Below are 22,223 nucleotides of genomic sequence, written 5' to 3' on the forward strand. Positions count from 1 at the left end.
ATTGTTGCCGAAAAATCCAGATGGTTCATCTGTATTCTATTTGGTTCTGGGTGTTTTATTAGAATTAGTGGAATTAGTCAGGGAACCAGACTAACTTTACGGAAATGCCTCAGATGCTTTAAACTACACATATTTTTTCATGCGAAACGTCTGATTATAGAATTTTTAAAAATGGTGTCCAGCATGCAGTACACGTTGGAGACGAAACAGAACTAGGCCTCTTAAAAAATGTTAATAATCAGCACAGAAGAAAAAAAGGTATATTCAGATTCTTGTGAATAAAAGCTGGAAGGACACAATTATGTTTATTGGACATGATGTGTCAATTTGAGATATGATTGTTGCATGAAATGGAGAAAAAAATATGAGTCTGACATCAGGTTGAGGAATAGCAACAAACCATTGAGCTGCACAGGGTTTGGAACTGAAGTTTATGGAACTAGCGGTAAATAAGGCTTACATGTACTTTGCAAACTTTTCAGTTGAACATAATGTTTACCGTTGCTGCAGGTTTCAAATAATGAACTTTTAAAGACGTTTTTCAGTTTTACAATAGCAGTTTATGCTGCTTTGTTACACCTTACTGAAAACTGGTAAAACTTACGGACACAAATCAACTGCCTTACTGAAATGGTCTCATCAGGGTTGGCAGGTCTGCAGATATTTAAATATGTTAAATTCCCATCAAGCTACATGTGCCCAATACCAGCAGAGGGTGTGACCAGACCATTGTTTATAAGGTCCATTTTGGAAAACTAAGGCTTCCATACAAAAATGAAAAGAAAAAAAAACGCTGATAATGTGAAACCAAAGCATCTAACTTTCCGAAAGTGTGTCTCTCACTGGGTTAGTTGTTTTTGTTACGTTTCTTTTTGTGTTAGTGTTTTTCAAAAAGGTACGCGCCCGAGTTTACCCACCATGACACATATCTGTGGCTGCACCTCCTCTGCTGCTGTCAGTTAAAATAAAATTTCATAATGCCACCAGCGTTTGAATCTCATACATCTAGATTAGCTCGAGAGCAACTAGAAACAATTAAGAAACATATTCCATTATTTGATTCTGTTAAACAGAAATTACAAGTGAGACAAAAATCCAAAGGTGAGTTTGCACGAGGTGCAGAACAGTTATTTAGACCCGTTACAAAAGTTACTGAAAGAGTCGCAATGGCTACGGAAGGTCTTCTTCCAGCATTAAAACAAACTGCCGAACAAACTGGAAAAATAGCAGCGAGAACTAAAAAAAACAAAAAAGATTATACGAGATCTTCCAACTGAATTAGCTGTCGCACAAGCTCCACCCATCGATGAAGAAATACTTGAAGGTGTTGGCAAAATTTGTACTGAAATAAGTGATATCAAAGATCGTATAACAGAAACATAAGAACAAGCAAGGGCCAAAGTTGATATAAACGATACATTTACCAAAGTCAGTATTAACAACATAAGAGTAATTGAGAACGTAGATTTAGCGGAGTTTGCGGTGAGAAGTTATGATACCCGAGAACAAATTTTAAAACCCGAGTATATCGATGATCATGTAAGTCGTGATAACCAGTACAAATGGATATTTCGTATATACTATGATGCTGATCAGGCCCGTGCCAATGATTCAAGATACATCAAATATCTCGATAACATAAAAAGATACAACATATTGTTACAAACTAAAAAATATCCCTCCTCCCTATTCACCATCACAATTACTTCCTCCTCAGCAGCAACAGATAAAACGACCACAGTCTCCAGAAGAATTTTACGATGCACCTGACACCGGTGTTACTGGCAGTGGTATTACAGGAAGTGGTCTTGCTACTTGTCCTAACAATATTCTTGATGATGTGTAACGATTAGAAATTCTCATAGGAGGAATACGAGCCAGTAATAATTCTCCAGAAATAATCAATGAAGCAGCTGGTATTTGTCGACGATTATTTCAAGATGGTATGATGTATATTAATGTTTATCGTGAATGTATTGATGAACTCGTTGATGACTATCATACTGACTAGTTGTTACCATGATTAAACAAATAAATAACAAATAAGATGATCATACACAACAACGGTCACCATAGTTTCCCAAAATGGTCTTCGAAGGTCTATGCGATCGTGAATTAAAAAAATGAGCAGTATAATAAAGGTGTTATAACATTTATCCGGCACAGCATCCAGTATGGATGAACCAGTTCACAAAAATTAATCCGTACGCAATTTCCAATTTTATTCTTATGATACAAGACAACCAAATCAACGAAGACGAATTAAATTGCATGTCCATGATACAAGCAGATATTTTCTACCCTCCGAGGCATTTATTGAGGTAAAAGATGAACTTGTAACAGATGTTTCTTTCAATACAGCATACAGAGTTGATGCCATAGCTGGTTTTGTTAATAATGGTATTATGGCGGTATTTGACAGCACCACATATATGATTGACTGTAAAAAAACATCGAGACAGTTCAAAAGGAAGATGTTTCCACAACATTAGTAGGGTTAGCAAGATACTCCGACGATTATACAAGATCAATTACTAATCATCCTGGTCACAAGCAATTTCTTCACGTACAATACTGCGACTGACCCACAACCAACTACAGTGATAGATAGACCTGGTGCTGAATTTTCGATGTTACAGAGCACCAACAACAATTACAATTATGGATCTGCTGCACGTAAATTAATGTTAAAAGGTGACCATAGAAGATTTTCATGTGCGATTCTCTGTCACATATCTTTGGATTTTGCAGACATGTCAGAAAAGTTATCTTTGGAGCGAAACACACAGTTGTGCTTGTACGAAAAGGTGATGACAATGATGCTATTTGGCGGTCAGCTGCAGCTGCTGCTGTTAAAGTAATACTGTTTACACTTTCGCTATGGATGCCAGTAATGACTCCATCGATCGCTGAAGAACAACGAATACTTTCTTTCATGAATACGGGTGGTAAGTCGTTGCTGTTATGGTTTACAACAACCACAGATAGTATTCAGATTAATGTTTCCGGGTTATTTACATGGCAAATAGTGACTCAGCAGGGTGTTTCTGCATCGAGACATGTATTTGTTGCACTGCAAAATGTTGATCGGACAAATAAGAATGCAGTCACGTTTTTTGACAACCTTGCAGTCAGTGAGGTTTCTTTACAAATAAATGGACACCATGAACCATCCGAGGACATAACTTTAAATTTTGAGAACAATCGTGTTGCGCGCATGTATCATCGATTGTTATCGTATATGGGACGTGGTCAAAACGTAGACACTGGTTTACAAGTCAGATTTTGCAACACTGTAGCCGATCTATTGCTTTTCACTGGAACATTTAGATTTATTTAGGCAATCTGTCATTGATATACACTTCAGAGCCAACTTGAATTCAGGTGGTGTTAATTACAGAGCAATCGCGTCATACTTAGTGACAAAGAAATGCTGCTTGAAGGTGCTGGTGACCGAATGAAAGTCATTGATGCACCAGTGGAAAACGTGTAATTGTTTTCCAAACATGTAACCGCGCGATGAATTAAAAATACGAGTATAATCATAAATGTCATCATACCATCATGTTAGTGTCAATATGACTCCTGGCCAGATTAAAAACCTACAATCCACATCAATAAAAAAAATGGAACCACAATAACGTTAACAAACAGTCAAACCACAGGCATTGAAAATAAACTGTCATTGACGGAATGCCAGCGAAAACATCTTAATAAACGTAAACAATCCAAGACTGGAATACAACTTGAACTTTTGGCCGATGCCATTAAAGATACTGCTAAAACAGGCAGGATATTTCCACTTCTCACAGCAGTACCAGCATTGAAAGCCACTGCAGCACCAGCCATTGCAAAAGCAGCCGTGCTAGATGCTGTTGGAACAGCTGCTGGAATGTCATTAAAAAAAGCGACAGGAAATGGCTTAAGGCTTCCAGGAACTCATCCTCGGGGAAAGGGTCTAAGACTTCCAGGAACACTTCGTTGATTTCACCGTTGACAAATTTTGATTTACTTGATGCTGCTAAACAATGAAAAATAAAAAACAACTTTTAAGAGGTGTTGTTATGTACGATCAGTTACTGCAGCGACCAAACAATGCCGAGACAGGTATTATTAATCTCGATAATAGTACTGGTGCAGGAACTCACTGGGTAGCATATGCAATTGATCAACGTGGAATTGTTTATTTCAATTCGTATGGGCTAGCTCCACCGCAGGAATTCATCAACTATGTTACGCCAAGCAACTTCCCGGTTTGGTACTCAACTCTACCAACACAAACACTAACCGATCCACCAATATGCGGCCATGAAGCAATTGCTGTACTTGACACTATTTCAAAGGCGCCATCGTTACCACCTCACAAAGTCATGCACAATTATACAAGTGTGTCGTTCATGAATAATGGTTGATATTTATGGAAGATCTTGCGGCTATATGTCTAAGAATTAAAAAATGTTTGACGAAATAGTTTTGTCAAATTCCGCGACTGAAGATGAACTTGCTGATATCATGAACCTCTCTGGAGTTGACTGAGATGAAGCTGTTTTTCAGGATAAATATGGCATTTTGAAAACGAGCAATATCAAATAGAATGATATAATTCGTAGATTTCTCGGTGCTGCCATGGATAATATCCCTGTGTTTACTGACGGAGGTAGAATCAGAGACTTAAATATATCATTTATATCCAACATCCGATGAAGATGTTACAACAACAACAAAAAATGGATTACGAAGGTGGTAAATTATCCAAGTTGCAGGCTGAGTGTGACTTTCACATGGGTATGTTTACAAATCTCCATAGAAACTTTAGAAAACCTAATGAAATCGCAGATGTTTTCTTTGGCACCCCATTGACCACTGACTTGAAACTCACTGATGTCAAGACGAGCATTGAAACAATTAAAAAAAGACTAGAATATGTCGAATTCCTGATATCGTTAACAAAATTAATCTGATTAAAATCCCCCACAAACAGATCATCAACGTAGTATACACAGTGTCATCGGGATTCTTAACATGTTCGCAGCAAAATAGTAGTATCAAATATACCGCGAAAGTGACTGGTGTGTATATATTGTCTGTGTTCAGCGCTACAAAATTTAGTATATACACTACATATCCCTGGCGGCATTGAACCAATACGTTTTCCAGAGTTGTGTCTATCGTGTTAAATAGTGAAGATGAAGAAACATTTATACTGGAATCAGCTGATAAGAAATTAACCACAGTATCTTACTAGTGATGTCTGGAATTTGTTGCTGAAATGCCTCAATTGGTTACTGTGTAAAATATAATGTCCGTTAAAAAATTTTGATATGATCAAGTACGTGAATGGCAAACAGCACTAAAAACCATCGTTGACAAGTAAACAACAAAAGTAAAATAATATCGAAGACGTGCAGTTCTCATTGATGTTGTTGTATACTCAGTATCCGCGCTCACTACTGGTACTGGCATAGTGTTATCAGTGCTAACACCAGCGACAGCAGCAGTAGCAGTGACAATATGGGTTTCATCATTGGCGACAATTGCTGGTGTTTTTAGTATTATCGCAAAAAGATATCCACGTGCACAAGCACAAAACTGCATGATTACTCTGTAAAATTACACATGGCAACAAATGCGTACTCGAAATTATCGTCGCTGATATCATCAAGCCATAACGATTCAACGATATCAGATTCTGAATTTGACCCAATGCTTAAGACATACAGTGAAGTAATTGATTTAGAAAACCATATGGGTTTAAATAATGACAGAACTACTTCAGCAGATAGTCGCAAATACAAGTTTGCTGAAAACCGCGATGATATCAGCAAGCTCAACCAACCTTGAATTCAATATTAATTTTCCAACCACGATTCCAGTTAAAGAAATTGCCCTTGTGCAGTTGCGTGTATACTACAGTTGGCCCAATATCCTGTCAAAATCGTTTGGTGGATTGCCACCAAATAATTTGTTGGTATTTGCAAATAAAAATAAACCAGATGGAACACCCAGTTGGCAGTTATTGAAATAGCCACAGGGCATTATCAAATCGAGCAGATCAATAATAAATTCCAGCGTAGTATTAATCTGTTACGGGCCTGGAATCTAAGATAGCCATAACAGTCCATGAACCAACGCTATCATCCGTGATGGAGATAAATTCACCAGATATATGCAGCTGATATATATCAATCATCGATTAGATCAGTGCTAGGATGACCTGAAGTAGCTCCACCAGTGCCTCCACCAATACCTGAACCAACTCTGACTGATTTTACTTCAGTGGATCATTCATACAGGGTTATTGTTTCAAAATATTTAGATAAATATTATAAAGCATTGATTCTTATGGTATTGGTAAATTATTGCTCAGTGGAGGTAATTTATTATGGGAGTATAGTTATTTTACCATTGGAGTTGGTACTACACAAGTGGGTACCTCAGCAAGCAGTATTATTAATTTACTTGATAAAATTAAAAAAAACCACAATACCGAGAAAAATTAAAGTAAAAATTTTACAGAATATCTTCTTGATTTGTCATCGCCGAGGGAAGAAATCATTAAACAAATAGATATTAAATCAGATTTTATTTGATTTTAGATTTATTCATGAAATTTTTGTAAAAACTGTAGTTGATGCAGAGGAAGAACCGAAGCTAGAGTTTCTTAGGCATTATTCGATAACAGAAGTTAATTTACCAAAATTTAAACACCTGGGTATAATCCAGATGAGTAAAAGAAATCAGTCAACGATATCATTGATGAGTTTTATCCTAAAATACTTGCTGAATGGAGAAAAATATCCCTGCCATCAAGTATTCTCAGATAAAACAATAATCCACTCTGGGAATTGTAAATATAACCTCAACGATCGTGGTCAATCTTGTATGTGACGTAATTGATGGCAGCTATCAGACAAACACAGAAATATCAAGTCAAGCACAGCACGGATATATTCGGTGTACTTTTACACCACAAGTACCACCCAGATATCTGATTGTGCAAGAACCGATCAATCCGGTCCAAAATTAAATTGATGCTGATCTGACATCCAATATAGCCACAGGCAGCCATTTTGAATCACTATTGCTCTTGAGTGGATGGACACATCAACGTAATAAATAACACCTGTGAAGTCTAGTTGGTCCTTTATAAAAATGGTGCCTATTGGACATCCAATATGGCCAACACAATTTTGAAAATCTTATCACTACTCTACCTGAAAAATGGTCATATCAGTATACAAATTTTCACAAAGTTTTATGGTGATGTTGGTCTACGATGAATGGACCAGAAGAGCTTTTCTGGTGGTCTTTTCTCCATTGTGACTGTTAGCACAAGTTTATCCCTACTCCTAAAATACTTAATGTTGCATTGAGACTTGTTACATCTTGTTCCTCCTAAATGAAATCTTTTGCAGCTTAGACCAAAGTGCCATCTTGATAACCATGTTGCTACTCCATCTAACTGGATGATCATATGGGCAAGGGGTTCTCACTAAAAAAGACATGTTATGATGTCTGGCTAATAGAAAATTATTACTGAAGACTTTCACAGATAGTTTTAACACAAGACAAGACAGCTAAAAGAAAGAAAATGCTTTATCTTTCATTCATAGATTTTTTTTCCAGTAGTGCATCAGTCCTTTTCCAGGGACTCTTGCTGTTGTAGCTTTTATTATTAATATTATTATTATAATTTTAGACCGAGATGGAGATTAAATATTCAATAGAAGGACCAAAACGGGAAGGACCAAAACTGGACTTTGTTTGCAATATATTTAACAAAATATCTGGAGTCTCGGTCACAAGGGCAGGTGACTTCTCCAGAAATCAAACAAGAAAGAAAGCCAAGAAGACCCAGAAGACCCCGAAGACCCCAAAGACGAAATTGGAAGGTACGTAAACACTCCAACTTCTGCCATCTTAACCCCAACCATCGTTTGTGCTTGCAGGATTCCCACGCTATCAGGAAAAAGTCAGGAGAAATTATAATTTTTTTCCCGACTGTGAAAAATCCTTCAATTTTGCAAATATTGATGAAAGTTAGGAAAAACCTGGGAATTTTCTGCCAGCACCTGACAGCCGAAACAGTAACTTATTTGAGTCATAACTAAACTGATTTTGAGTTAAATTTATCGAGTTCTAACCAGAATTTTCGGAGGGTGCAGTATGGATTATTTGGGTGCTCGCAATAAACATATATGCTGAGTAAATCCAAACACTCATTGGATTAGATTCGTCTAGTAGACTTATATTTTCAAAGTCAGCTCAATATCCGTATCTTTTCTTGCATGGAAGGTATGAAAACCAGTGTAGCATCACAAGAGACCAACGTGGTGGTGGTAAAGCGTAGCCACTTACCGAATTTCCTAGCAAACATTGAACTATGTTAGATCGAGTGATACATGCATGAAATCGATATGAAAAGTACCTATTTTCTCAGAAATTGTGATATTATAATCTTTGTCTTTAATCTGCTGAAGGACGAGATAAAATTACGCCGTTGATGAACTCTGACCTGTGATTTGCATTGTTAGTCGCTTGAGTATACAAATCTAACAACCCACATTTTTAAATGTTGTAGAGAATTTTTTTTAAAAGAGTATTACATGAAAGTGGTATACTGGTTGTAATAAAAATATAAAAATGAAAGAACACAAAATTTTTCATATTTATATATTCCGAAAATAACTTATGGAGTTTTGTTGTAAAAACGTGACTACCATGTTGACATGTGCTCTCTGCTTGATAAATCAGACTGGACAGATTGCTGGTTTGTACAAAAATGATCAGACTCTCATTTAATATAATTGAATTTCTGTACAACAACATTAAAAAGGAATTTGTTGTTGATATCACATCACTATTGGACTTCGATGTCGTTGTTTGAGATTTATGAAGTCATGTGACTAGTTATGCAAATGGTGAGTACAGGATCAGGTTTTATCTGTGCCGTAGTTTTGTCTAGTCTGTCAGCGGATTCTGCCAATGTGGGTATGTGAAAAAGCTTGCCAGTAGCTTCTCGTGGGTCAGTGGTTCTTTCTGGGGTTTTCCTTATTACTGGCTGTCATGTATAGCCTATCGTATGCTGAAAAATTGCATTAAACCATACCATAACAACTGTCAGCGGATTAAAAACATAACGATTATAATACTTGCCATTTTTGAGAAAATAAATCATTTTCCTATCGATTTCTTACAGGTGTAAATTGGTATAACAAACATTTAAATTTTATAGGCCCGCTAGTAAGCAACTGCCATATGACGCTACCGCATGGTGGTAGTAAATTCCAAATTGTCTATATGCAGTTGCAATGACCCCACACCCCAATGTCCAGATATGAAAAATGAGTTGGGAGTATTCGGAAGAAACCCATATAGCTAATGGACTGCTATTCGCTTTAAGCCAAATATGTAGTCCAAATTGTTGAATTTCGGAGCTGAAATGAGAAATTGTCGTCCCTTGTATTATATATTAAAAACGATACGAGCCTCTGTATCAAAACAGGCTTGGGGACTGGTTTAATGAGTTACAAGAAGACAAATTGCTTTTACAGAAAATTCAGTCCTTGTTTATACAACAGTATATAATTTGAAGGTCTTTTGTCAAAATTTAAGTCAACCCTTTTGAAAATGTTTTTTAAATGATGGATTTTTAACCAGATCATCTTAAGGAGATTAGGTTGTTTGAAAAATATATATGTATATTGCTATAGGATTAGGTTTGAAAGGAAACAAAACTAATTTATGTTCATTATGTTGTTCCCACTTTGCAAGATAATGCAGGTCAGCAAAATCAAGTTAGAATTTTTATTCTGTACATTGAAATGACTACATGCCAGTTTATAGGAGTATAATCAAACTCCTTTTGTGTGATACATTTTGTGGTTTTGTATATGATCATCTTTTCTGACTTTGATGTTTTGGAGAGTCCTGAAAGAGAAAACATATTTAGATTTAGAAAATGCTTGCTTTATAATATAAAATGTTCTTTAATTCCATTCAGTGATGGTCATTTGTGAAATCTTGAAAAAATTAATTTCATCCTGGAAATTTATCTTTAGAAAAAGTTTGGGAACGATGCGCATGATTGTGACACGATATCTTTTAAACTGTTGTCATTGGCACTTTAGAGAGATACTCCTATACTTTATGCTGTCAAGACTTGGAATTTTGGCCATTTTATATACATAGACACAATATGCAGCATTATGATTAGTTGGACTTAGCTATGTGGCTGGATTATCAAAGTTACATAGTTTTATGTACTGTTGATGTTTATGGCCACTAAGTATCGGTCTTTTACTGACAAAGCATAATAAGCTATAATGACTTGTAACGCAGGTGTAGATAGATAGCAGTAAATGAAAAGCTTCCCCCTGCGGGTCCGGGGTTGTAGAATTGGCCCGACGTGCCTCGCTACATGTCGTAAAAGGCGACTAAGTAGAGGCAACCTGTTTGCTGTGGGTTGCGTCCCGTGTCGGGGGAGGAAAGGATCCTGGTAGTTGAGCAGTGGCTTTCCCTGCAATACACTACTTTGGCCTCTACTTCTCTTAGACGGGTGGTCGGGATGGGCCCGGTTCCGACAAATCGGCTGGTCACGCCGAGCCCTAGGAGGTCTTTATTAACTTTCTCACCTTCTTTCTCTCTCTCCTTGTATCTCTCTTGATACCACCGTTGCCCCTATATTCTTTTCCTTTATATTTCCCTTTTCCAAGTCTTAGAAGGCGGTGGCTTAACGGGTCAATCGGGGGGTAATTTTACCGACCTTAGAAACTGGCGACTTCAAGGTCAATCAAAGGTAATTGTATCAACTGAGTATGGCATTTGTGTATCCCTGGCACTTGAAAAGTGTCCCCTTGTTGGGCTCCTTGGTGGGTGGGGAGCACGGGTGCTGAATTTTTAATCTAGCCATCATGGATAATTCCAAAAAAAATCAAAATAAAAGATCGAAACCCTTATCAGAGTCTGACGATGGACCATGTAGTGTGGAGTCATTTCCACGCTTCATGATCATACAGTCAAAAGATACCACGAAACCGCTTGCCGCACTATCTCCATTTGTCATCGAAAAGACTATCACAGGATCGATTGGCACACCTAAAAGTGTTAAAAAGTTGAAATCGGGTTGTCTTCTTATTGAGTGTGAGCGACGAGGTCAATCAGACAATATCAGGAAAATGAAAACGTTCTTTGATATCCCAGTAACCTCATTCGCTCACACCACACTGAATACGTCCAAAGGCGTGATTCGCTGCCGTGACTTGGCTGGAGTCACCGACGCTGACATCATCGAAGGAATGAAAGATGAAGGTGTCACTGCAGTCCGACGAATACGTATTAAACGTAATAACAATCTGCAGGACACCAACACCATTGTACTCACCTTCAACAGGCCAACTGTACCCAAAGTGGTAAAAGTTGGCTTTTTGCAAGTAAAGGTAGAGATTTACATTCCCAACCCCCTTCGGTGTTATAAGTGTCAAAAATACGGCCATCACGAAGACCGCTGCTCCAAGAGCCAAATATGTGGCCGATGCGGAGACAATGCTCATCTGGAATCTGATTGTAGAGCAACTCCGCATTGTGTCAACTGCGGAAAAGAGCACCACGCAAATTCCAAGGATTGCGATACCTGGAAACAGGAGAAGGAAATTCAGAGGGTAAAATACACAAATAATATTCCCTATCCAGAAGCCAGAAAAATTGTACAGGCAAAAACAGCCCATCCTGGCCCATCCTTCTCCACTGTAGTGAAGAGCAATCCTAAAACAACGAAGGACGCTCAAACACAAACAGAAGCACCCGATTCAACACCAAATTCGAACACCCCCCATTACCAAGCACAGAAAAACACGGCATCTACTCAGACTACATTTAATAATACCCAACAACCTAAATCACCAAAGAGTAAAAAATCTCACGGAAACAGGCAACAAAAGGGGTCAGATGACCCCATCAAACTTTATAACAGGTTTGGAGACATCGAGAGCATGGATGCAGAAGAATCTGCTCCATGTAAATAGAAGACTTCATTTCCAGACACGATTTGTGTCTATATAATACCAAATCACCGACATATTTACACCCAGGAACTGGTACATACACGTGTATTGATTTGACAATTTGTACCCCATCGCTGCTTTTGGACTATGAATGGAAGGTCGCTGATGACCTTCACAGCAGTGATCACTTTCCAATCTCTCTTAACAATACCAACGTTACAACTGACGAAGCAGTTCCACATTGGAATTTAAAGAAGGCCGGCTGGGCCAAATTTGAAACACTTTGTACAACTAGACTTAATAGGGATACTGTCTTAAACGACAATGACCCTTTTCAATATTTTACTTCTGTTTTAATCGACAATGCAGAAGAATCCATTCCCAAGTCCTCACCAAACGGTAAAAAACTCTCAAAACCATGGTTCACAAAAGAATGTAAAGAGGCCATTAGACAACGCCGAGAAGCACTGAAAAATTTTAATAATCGTCCAACACCCGAAAATTTAACTAAGTACCGTATTGTTCGGGCCAATGCTCGCCGCACGATTAAACAAAGTAAAAGAACATCATGGAAAAAATATGTTTCAACTCTAAACTCTCGTTCCTCTGTAAAGAAAGTTTGGGACACGATCCGCAAAATCAATGGAAATAGGAAATACAATTCCTTTCGACATCTCAAAGTAAACAACAAGAATATCAATTCCAAACATGACATTGTTAACATACTTGCTGATGGCTTCTCAAAAAATTCCTCATCCTCTAATTACTCAGAAGCATTCAGAAGATTAAAAACTCACAAAGAAAAGACACGGTTGAAATTCACATCGAATAACTCAGAAAGTTATAATCAACCGTTTACAATGTATGAGCTGAAGGAATCTCTGAATAAGGCCCACGATACATCCATTGGGCCTGACGAAATACATTCCCAGTTTTTGAAACATCTCCCAGAACCTTCATTAACAGCCCTTCTAGAAATTTTCAACAATTTATGGATTACTGGTAATGTACCTAAAATCTGGAAAGAGGCAACAGTAATACCAGTTCCCAAACCCGGTAAAGATAGCGCAGATCCTAACAGCTATCGACCAATTGCACTTACAAGCTGTGTGTGCAAAACAATGGAACGAATGATCAATTCTCGGCTTGTATGGTACTTGGAAACTAATAATTTAATATCTCCTTTCCAAAGTGGCTTTCGATATGGCCGGAGCACCAACGATCATCTGGTTAGACTAGAAACATTTATTTGAGATGCATTTATCAAGAAAGAACACTTAGTAGCGGTTTTCTTTGATTTATAAAAGGCCTATGACACGACATGGAAGTATGGGATACTAAATGACCTGCACGATCTAGGTCTAAAAGGCCGTCTGCCCTCTTTCATATCCAACTTTCTCTCCGACAGAGAATTCAAAGTACGAGTGGGCTCTACCCTCTCAGATCTGCACGAGCAAGAGATGGGTGTGCCCCAGGGCAGTATTTTATCTGTGACGCTCTTTAACATCAAAATTAATAGCATCACCAAGTGTTTGACTCCTGGTGTGGATTGCTCCTTATACGTTGATGATTTTCTAATATGTTATCGGTCAAAGCACATGCATACAATTGAAAGACAACTGCAGCAAAATATAAACAAAATTCAAAATTGGGCCAATGCAAACGGTTTCAAATTCTCGAAATCAAAAACGGTATGCATGCATTTCTGTCAGTTACGAAAACATCATGATGAACCGAACCTCACGCTGGATGGAACACCTATTCCAGTTGTTGAGGAAACCAAATTTTTAGGTATAATCTTTGACAGAAAACTGACCTTTATTCCACACCTAAAGAACTTAAAAGCTAAATGCTTAAAAGCACTTAACCTACTTAAAGTAGTAGCGCACACTGACTGGGGTGCTGATAGAAAAGTCATCCTAAATTTATACAGAACGTTTATTCGCTCCAAACTAGACTATGGTTGCGTTGTGTATGGTTCAGCCAGAAAATCGTATCTTAAAATGTTTGATCCAATTCATCATCAGGGAATAAGACTGGCTCTGGGAGCATTTAAAACATCCCCGTGTGAAAGCCTTCTAGCTGAGGCGAATGAACCACCGTTATCGCATTGTAGAGAAATGCTTTCCGCACAGTATGCTCTGAAATTAAAATCAAACCCTCTGAATCCTGCTTTTTCGGCTGTTTTTCAACCCAAATACAAAACTTTATACGAAAATAAACCAAACGCCATACCTTCCTTTGGCATTAGAATATCATCCAGCCTTGACACTACAAATATAGATCTTTCTAAAATTCAGAAAACATCCATCTCCGAAACACCACCCTGGCTAATTAAACAACCAAAAGTACGTTTTACGCTACACGATGGAAAAAAATCCGAAACAAACCCTTCTATCTTCCACAACTCTTACCACGAACTCCTCACCGAATTTAAAAACTACACCAGAATTTATACTGATGGATCAAAGGATGAGGAAAAGGCTGCTGCAGCCTCTGTTTCTGGAAATCACACAACGCAAGTTCGCTTACCAAATGGAGCATCAATTTTTACAGCCGAAATCAGAGCAATAGACCTTGCTCTGCAACATATAGAAAAGAACCCTATTTCAAACTGTATCATCTTCTCCGACTCGCTATCAGTACTCCAGTCACTACACAATAGAAAACTGGAGAACCCATTATTGAAAAACATACTTGTAAAAAATGCCGAGCTGAGTGTCTCCCACAATATAATATACTGTTGGTTACCTAGCCACATTGGTATTAAAGGTAACGAAAAAGCAGATCTCGCTGCTAAAATGGCCCTTTCTCAAGAAGCATCTAATTTTAAAATACCATATACTGATTTTAAACCTTGTATCAGAAAGTTCTTACGTCAGAAGTGGCAGGCATCATGGAATGATGCTGTAAATAACAAACTTCACGCAATCAAGCCAACTCTAGGAGAATGGACTCCTTCCTACAGAACCATTCGTAGGGAGGAGGTAGTCATTGCAAGAATTCGAATTGGTCATACTTATATCGCCCACACCCACATACTAAAAGGTGAAGACCCACCAGCGTGCGTTTCTTGCAGTGAACCATTCACTGTCAAGCACTTTATGATAGAGTGCTTTGACCTACAACCTACGCGCGATCGTTATTACATTGTGCATGACATGAAAGAACTTTTTGATAATATAAATATCACTCGTATTATAGAGTTCTTGAAAGCCGTAAATATTTACTCTAAACTCTGACTTTTATGCTATCACCTTGTGCAGTTTTATGCAATATATATACCGTCCCATTTTAATACCTATTCATCATTTTTACATCTCCTGTTGATCGGGAAGCTTTATTTTGCACCGTTATCATCTTACCGTTTTTTAATTTATACCATTTGTTCTTTTATATCGCTGGTCGATATAGGACCTTTTATAAGTTTTAAAAGATTATAGAAATAACACTTTGTTTGGCGCTAAATAGCCTAACTGTGCCGATGTGCCATTAAAAATCAATCAATCAATCAATCAAATGAAAAGCTGATAGGATGATCTGTTGTGTGTTGTCCTACATCTGTCCATCAATTAGCACAAGTTGTCGCTGCTCTCCTTCACGACTTGGATGATTGCCTGGTAACTTTAAGCATACATTCATCACATGGTATCACAACATAAGCCATCAACACAATTTGTTTCATTTGTCACTTGAATATGTTCATTTCGTATGTGACATGACAATATAAAATCCCCACAGCTGTTCTTCTGCTGGTCTGTTTCCTTTTACCATTATGATAAATCAGTGATGTACTCGGGGGTTAAGTGAACACTTTTTATTGTTGCATGACCATTTTGTGTAATCATACAGTACTGTATAACTCATTGATTTTTGTAACAGAACATTTGGTGAACTAATCAAACTAGCTAATATCAGAATTTTAACTATTACATCATTTCATTGCAAGGAGACTGTTGCAGAATTCAAGATATTTCAACTTCTTCATGTCTCCAATTAGCTAGCGGAAAGATCTTGGTAGTGCATCAACAAACCCTGCATCATGTATGATTTGTTTCATAGTTGCATTGTTTATACAAGTGCCAAAGACTGTCAGAGCTCTTTGACATCTGTGCTGGAACTGGTAATATCTTTAATCAATACATTTTCAGTGATTTGATTGTCATGATCTGAAATATCACGCTGAAATTTACACAAACGCTTACAAGTTCAGTCCTCAAGAATTTATTGCAGATTACCACTCTTATTTGTATCCACTATTATATAAATATAGGATCCAAATCACTACTGCACAAGTTATCATAATTGATTGCATATTAGAAGCATATTTGTTTGTACATGCCAAGCTTTCAGCATCGTTCACCCCAAGGCAAAACTTTTCTGGTATGAAAGATGTTCATTATCTTGATTTGAAGATATTCTCACCAGTGTTCATTTATAATGTAATGCTAAAATGTTTATCAATCCTAACCACTTTCAGGAACTTAAATATTAAAATTTAACCAATGATAAATATAGAAAGGTTCAAAACTGAAACTTAGAAAGGATCATAAGTGGTAAGTAAATAAATGCCATACTAGATGTAGCATCTTGGGTGGAAAAGAAAGAATGAGTATTCGTGCCAGTAGATGAGAACTTGCCTCATGTTCTTGAGTCAAGTTTGCATGTCTTGCACTTTATTCAGTTGGCCACAGTAGCTAGCTCAAAGCAATATACCACATACATAAACATGCCAAATACTATTCAATGAAATTAGCTGGCATGTTTGCTTCTCTGTCTTGATAGCCTATTGCATTGTCACAAACAGGAAACTGGATACTTTAATATCTGCATTAGAATAATTGTAAGAATTATATGTTTGTTACAATTAAATATATTTGTTACAACTAAGTGATTGACACATCATTTCCACATAATTATTTTCTTCTGTACTGATAAAAATTGTTTTCTTATTTACCCCTTACAAAAACGAGCAAATAATAAGATGGATACATCCACACAGAATGCATTGCATTTTTAGTTTTATTACCTTCTCATTGATTCCAGTCATATAAATTTGTGAATATTCTTTAAAAGGTGTCTACTGCATAAGAATAGAGTTGGAGTACTGTCCTTATTTGTTATTTATAGTATCTGTATCTGAACCCCATTTTTAAGGAAACAGACCGGTTTCTTCAAAAGTGATCTTTGCCTAACATTCATTTTATTGATAAGCTACTTAGGTGTAGAACAAGCCTAAATTTTTAAAGATGTTAAGTGAAATGTTTTACAGTGTGAGTTTTGGATATTATATAACGGAAAATGTTAGAGCAGATGGATCTTTGCAAGGTTCAAAACATATCAGATCAGAAAAAATGAACAATCAGCACTGCTTTACAAACCTTAAAAGAAGACTATGAGAATAATGTAATACAGCACTCTGATCACCTGACCATGATAAATGCAGAATTCCAGTTCATGATCATTCAGCAAAAGTTGCTTAGTAGACTAGTTGAAGTGAGTACTGAATATAAATAATTTTCAATATATTTTGTGTTCTAATCAATATGGATTTTCCCTTTGTGACAAGAAGTTTGACAAGCTGCAAAACCAGGTTAGTAGTAAAAATGTATCTTTTTCATACGTGCTGTAATTCTGGCATGTAATATATACATTAACCTTTTTAAGCCCAAATTACGCTTGTTTGCCACTTATAATAGCAATACTTACGCTTATACCTCATGGTATTTTTTTTTGCATGTATGCATTGAGGTCAGTTTATTACTTTCGTCGTTAATAAAAGGACCATATTGGATCTGTCAGATACAATAAGCCAAGTCAGTTGGGTTTGTGTGATAGAAACACACTTTTTCCAAGCTGAAATTGACATCCTGGGATGCTAATATTTTGTAATGTTGGCAATAGTCGCTGCTTTGTTTTCTGCAGAACATCCACTGAAGTGCAGTCTTTATTAGAGAGATGTCATTTAATTTTTTAGGGGAATGATAAATGCTTGAAAACATTGTCTCACTCTGATTTGTAGTCTACAAAATGGACAGAAATCCATTCCTTTCCTTACCTGAAACAAATTTATCTTGTGATGCATGAAGCAACCAAAGACATGCTGCATTTGGAAAGAACATTTATTAAATAACCAGTCCCTTACAGTACACAAGAGTTGAACTAATTGCAATTCTATGTTTTTTATTTTAAAGCAGCCATTGGCAGGAAATTGGCTGTACCACAGATTAGCTTTCATATTTAAACATGTTAAGGAGAAGCTCAACAAGGAGAGCATTTCTTCAAGTCAGTGTTCACATTTCTTTGAATAAAGTAAGAGTCAGTTTCTTTTTAAGAAATGTCAATCAACCTTTCTAAATGTACAGAATATACAAGACTTGAAATTATGTATTGTCCAAATATATGATCAAAACAAAGATAACTTGATCTTTACATGGGTTATCTTCATTCAGTGGCTTTTCAAATGTTATTCTGTAATGTCGACCATACCCTCTACTGTGGAGTTACCATTGGTGTGCCTGCTGCAGCACAGTGATGATTTGTAGTTATTTATTGCTCTGTCTCGGAGGGGATTAAGTCCCCCACTGTGACATGTAAGATTTCAGAATATTGTTAACCTGCACTGTATTTGGTCCTAAATGAAAATGGTGTAGCTAGGACATTCAGTATGATCAACACTGTGACCATCTTGAAATTCTTGAAAATCCTGAATGGATGGTCATACTAACATGGGGTTTTCGCTGAGAAACTTCATGTGATATCTAGTTGGTCCTAAATGAAATTAGCCCAACCTGATGCCCAGTATATTGCTGCAAAAGCAAGCATCTTGAAAATCTTAGCATTGCTTTTCCTCGTAAATGTATGGTTGTATCAGCATGGGCATTTCACTAGTAGACTTCTTGTAACGGTACTAAATGAAAAAGGTACCTATCAGACATAAAATACTTCCATCTCAACTGTTATGTAGCAAATCTTTAATGCTGTTATGTCGACTTGGCTCCAAATGAAAATGGTGCTGGTCTGGGGTTTAATATGGCTGCCACAGTGGCTAGCTTGAAAGTATTATCACAGTGGCTAGCTTGAAAGTATTATCACAGTGCCTAGCTTGAAAGTATTATCACTACTTCTCCTGGCTGGTAATATCATCATGGGTATTTAACTAATGTAATGCTTGTTTGGCTTAATTAAAATGCTGCTGATCTGACGTTCAATATATGGCTATCTTGAAAATCTTGTTATAGCTTTTCCTTTTAAATAGTCATTTCGACATGGGATTTGGCATTAGAAGAGCTCCAGTGATGCTGTGTTGGTCCTGTATGAAACTGACAAACCCTCAATTTGGCCACAATGCTGGCTGTCTTGAAAATGATGATATCTGTACTCCTGAAAGGATGGCTTTATCAACATTACATGTCGTGAAAATGTTATTGTCACTACTACCACTGAATGGATGATCATGACATGGTGTTTTGACCAAAAAACTTATGACGATGTCTCCTTTGTACCAATCTGACACAAACATCCAATATAGCAGCTAATTTAAAAATGTTGTCATGGAAGAATATCAGGTGGTTTCAATATTCAGCACTTAAAATAAAGGAAGGGTCTTGTTTTAAATTCCTGGAAATTCTGTCCACCCAGTTGAACATCAGCCCCCTGAAGGGATTCATTTTAACTGTTCCCAAGTGACCCAAGATCATGCCAACGTCCTTTTGGAAGTATTGCTAAAGTATTGCTTTCCTTGTTTCTTATATTGATTTTTGTGATAGATCATTGTTGATTATTTATTTCTAGATCTTGCCAAATCTTGTGGGAATATTCAGGAGAAATGTGACCTGCAGCTTTTGGTTGTTTGGACTTCAGATGACCATAAAGATACAGTTGCCATGGAGTTTGACACCCTCCCACCAAACACTTTGGTAATAATCATAACAACTGAGCAGTTCAACTTCATATGGGACAACACCTGGACAAACAAACAACTGCTGGCAAAGGGTGCATGATGGGCTGATCAGGTAAGGCCTGTTAAATTCTAGCAAATGCAGTACATTGTTTGATACAACCGTTCTGTTAGAACATTTCGCTTTAATTTCCCAGATCCTGGGTGGCCAAGTTGTGTTAGGCGCTCAATTATACCGATCACTGACATCTCACCTTCATCCAGATGGATTTGATTTTAAGGCTTAGCCAGCTTGGTTATGTGAGAAAGCTTTCCAAGCTTCCTGTGGGTGGTTCTTGGCAGTTCTTTCCCGTGCTGTTTTGTTGTTGTCAAAATATAGTGGTTGCCATGTACAATCTCGTGCTGAAAAATGGCTTTAAACCTATAACAACAATAATATCTACAACTTTAATTTTCCAGGCCAAAGTACTAATCACTAAATACCAAAGTCTTTATTGCAACATTTAATTAATTATATAAGTTGAATTGTATGGTTAGATTGGTAAAACAGCTCAGTAGTGACATTATATCACTGGACACACCAAAGCTAGAAGAAAATGGTTTACAAATGGTAACAAAGGCTTGATAGCAAAGACGCCATGTAGAAAAACTTTCATAATTACATACCATTTATAATTTTTAAATAACAAAAGCCTAAGAAAGACGCTGGGTAACAATGAGATGATAATCAACCCCTGTTCATTATTAGTAACTGAGAATCACAGGTTGCTGTTTTATTGCAAGTTACTTTTGAATTTTTTTTTTAAAGTGAATAATTTAGAAATATCCTTTGGCTACCAATCTGTACCTGTTTGTTGACTGAGTGCAGCTTGAAGTAAATCTCTTCATGTGTTCAGTTTAAATATTGACTGTTGTGAAAATGTTTGAAACTTTGTTGGTCAGAAAAAGATAAATCTACAAATGCAAAATGATTGAAATGATGTCAAGGTACCAATGTACATTAATTCAAAGATGAGGAAAAAACCAAACATGATCATGAAATCAATGTTTGGTCTGCATGATCAGTATGATTGATCATGCACGGCATGATTTTTGTACAGATGGTAAACTGTTCTGAGGGCAGGGTATAGCGAGCCTGCAGGTCAGTCATACCTATCTTAGATTCTGGTTTCTCTGGAATCATTTGATTTTGGAACCAAAAATTCCACATTCCAAATATGCTGTTAAACATTCCAATTTTTATGTCTCGAAGTTAAAACATTTACTTTATAATCTGAAAGTTGCTCGCTAAACTAACTAGTTTTGCATGGCCATTACTTTTCATAGCAAAAGCTATGGAATCTGGTAGTAGAATGAATTCATATTTTACAACTTTCACAGACTACAGTGTAATGAATGCTGAAGTATTGTAATAAATGCTGAAGTATTGTTTGCAGAATTTATTGTGGAACATGGACTTTCAATATTTGTGGCAGATCATGCCTTGAAACTCCTTCAAAAACTGTTCCTGGATTCTCCATGTGGAGCTTACAGAACCAAATTAACTTGAGTCATCCACACTTGAGGAAATAACAGATACTAGATTGTTTAAAGAATAGACCATTCGGTATTGCCATAAATTGTAGTAATGAGTATTAAGATATAAAATTGTATCCAGTATTTGTGAGATGATGAAGAATTGTTACAGGTATTATCTCTGTTGTTATGCGTAAGGGGATGTATGAAAGCCTCCAATGGTGAAACCATTTTCTAAATTCTTGAAGAAGGGATGGAGAATTTTAAATTCCATGGAAAAATGTAAAATGCTTTTCAACAGGCAATTCATCAATAATGATTGGAATGTAAAAGGCCATTGCAGTTTTACTTCGGCAGAAATCACCTTGTATTTGTATTGTGGGCGAGTGTCTGTACTATACTTCATGACCTTAATTTTAAATAAACTTAAAAGAAATTATAAAAGTAATTTTCAGAAAAGAATTTCTGATTGTATAATCACAAAATGTTAGTTTTTCATCCAGCCTTTATTTTTGCGTATAATACTGTCTATATTTTGGTAACATTTGATTTTTTTCTCTTATACAGTCAGTTAGAAAAATGATATTGTGCAATATATTTGTATGCTTTCCATCAATCATTTTAAAACATTAAATCTGGTATTATCAGATTGTCTTTGGACCTTTTTGTTTCTGTTTTATTTTTTATTTTTGGCTTACTGCCACTTTTAGCTTCAACTGTTCCAATTTTTGAGAATTGTTTGCAGAAACATGAACATAGTATTAATCTGCATCATCATTTTTTAATGGGACAACCTATCATTTACA

General features: G+C 36.7%; 1 protein-coding gene across 4 annotated transcripts in view; it reads left to right on the forward strand.

The window, feature by feature from the left end:
- The window catches only part of LOC149786952 (AAC-rich mRNA AAC4 protein-like), a 71,673-nt gene that overhangs the window by 29,788 nt on the left and 19,662 nt on the right, over window positions 1–22,223 (forward strand). For all 4 annotated transcript variants that reach the window (XM_089977500.1, XM_089977501.1, XM_089977502.1 and 1 more), the window contains exons 4-5: window positions 7,700–7,892; window positions 19,797–20,017. In XM_089977500.1, the coding sequence (XP_089833626.1) occupies window positions 7,700–7,892; window positions 19,797–20,005 (402 nt within the window). In that variant the 3' untranslated portion in view covers window positions 20,006–20,017. The remainder of the gene's footprint in view (window positions 1–7,699; window positions 7,893–19,796; window positions 20,018–22,223) is intronic.

The sequence above is a fragment of the Sinohyriopsis cumingii genome, chromosome 12 (genome assembly GCF_028554795.1).
Source record: "Sinohyriopsis cumingii isolate HCF-2022 chromosome 12, ASM2855479v2, whole genome shotgun sequence".
NCBI classification, from domain to species: Eukaryota; Metazoa; Mollusca; class Bivalvia; order Unionida; family Unionidae; genus Sinohyriopsis; species Sinohyriopsis cumingii.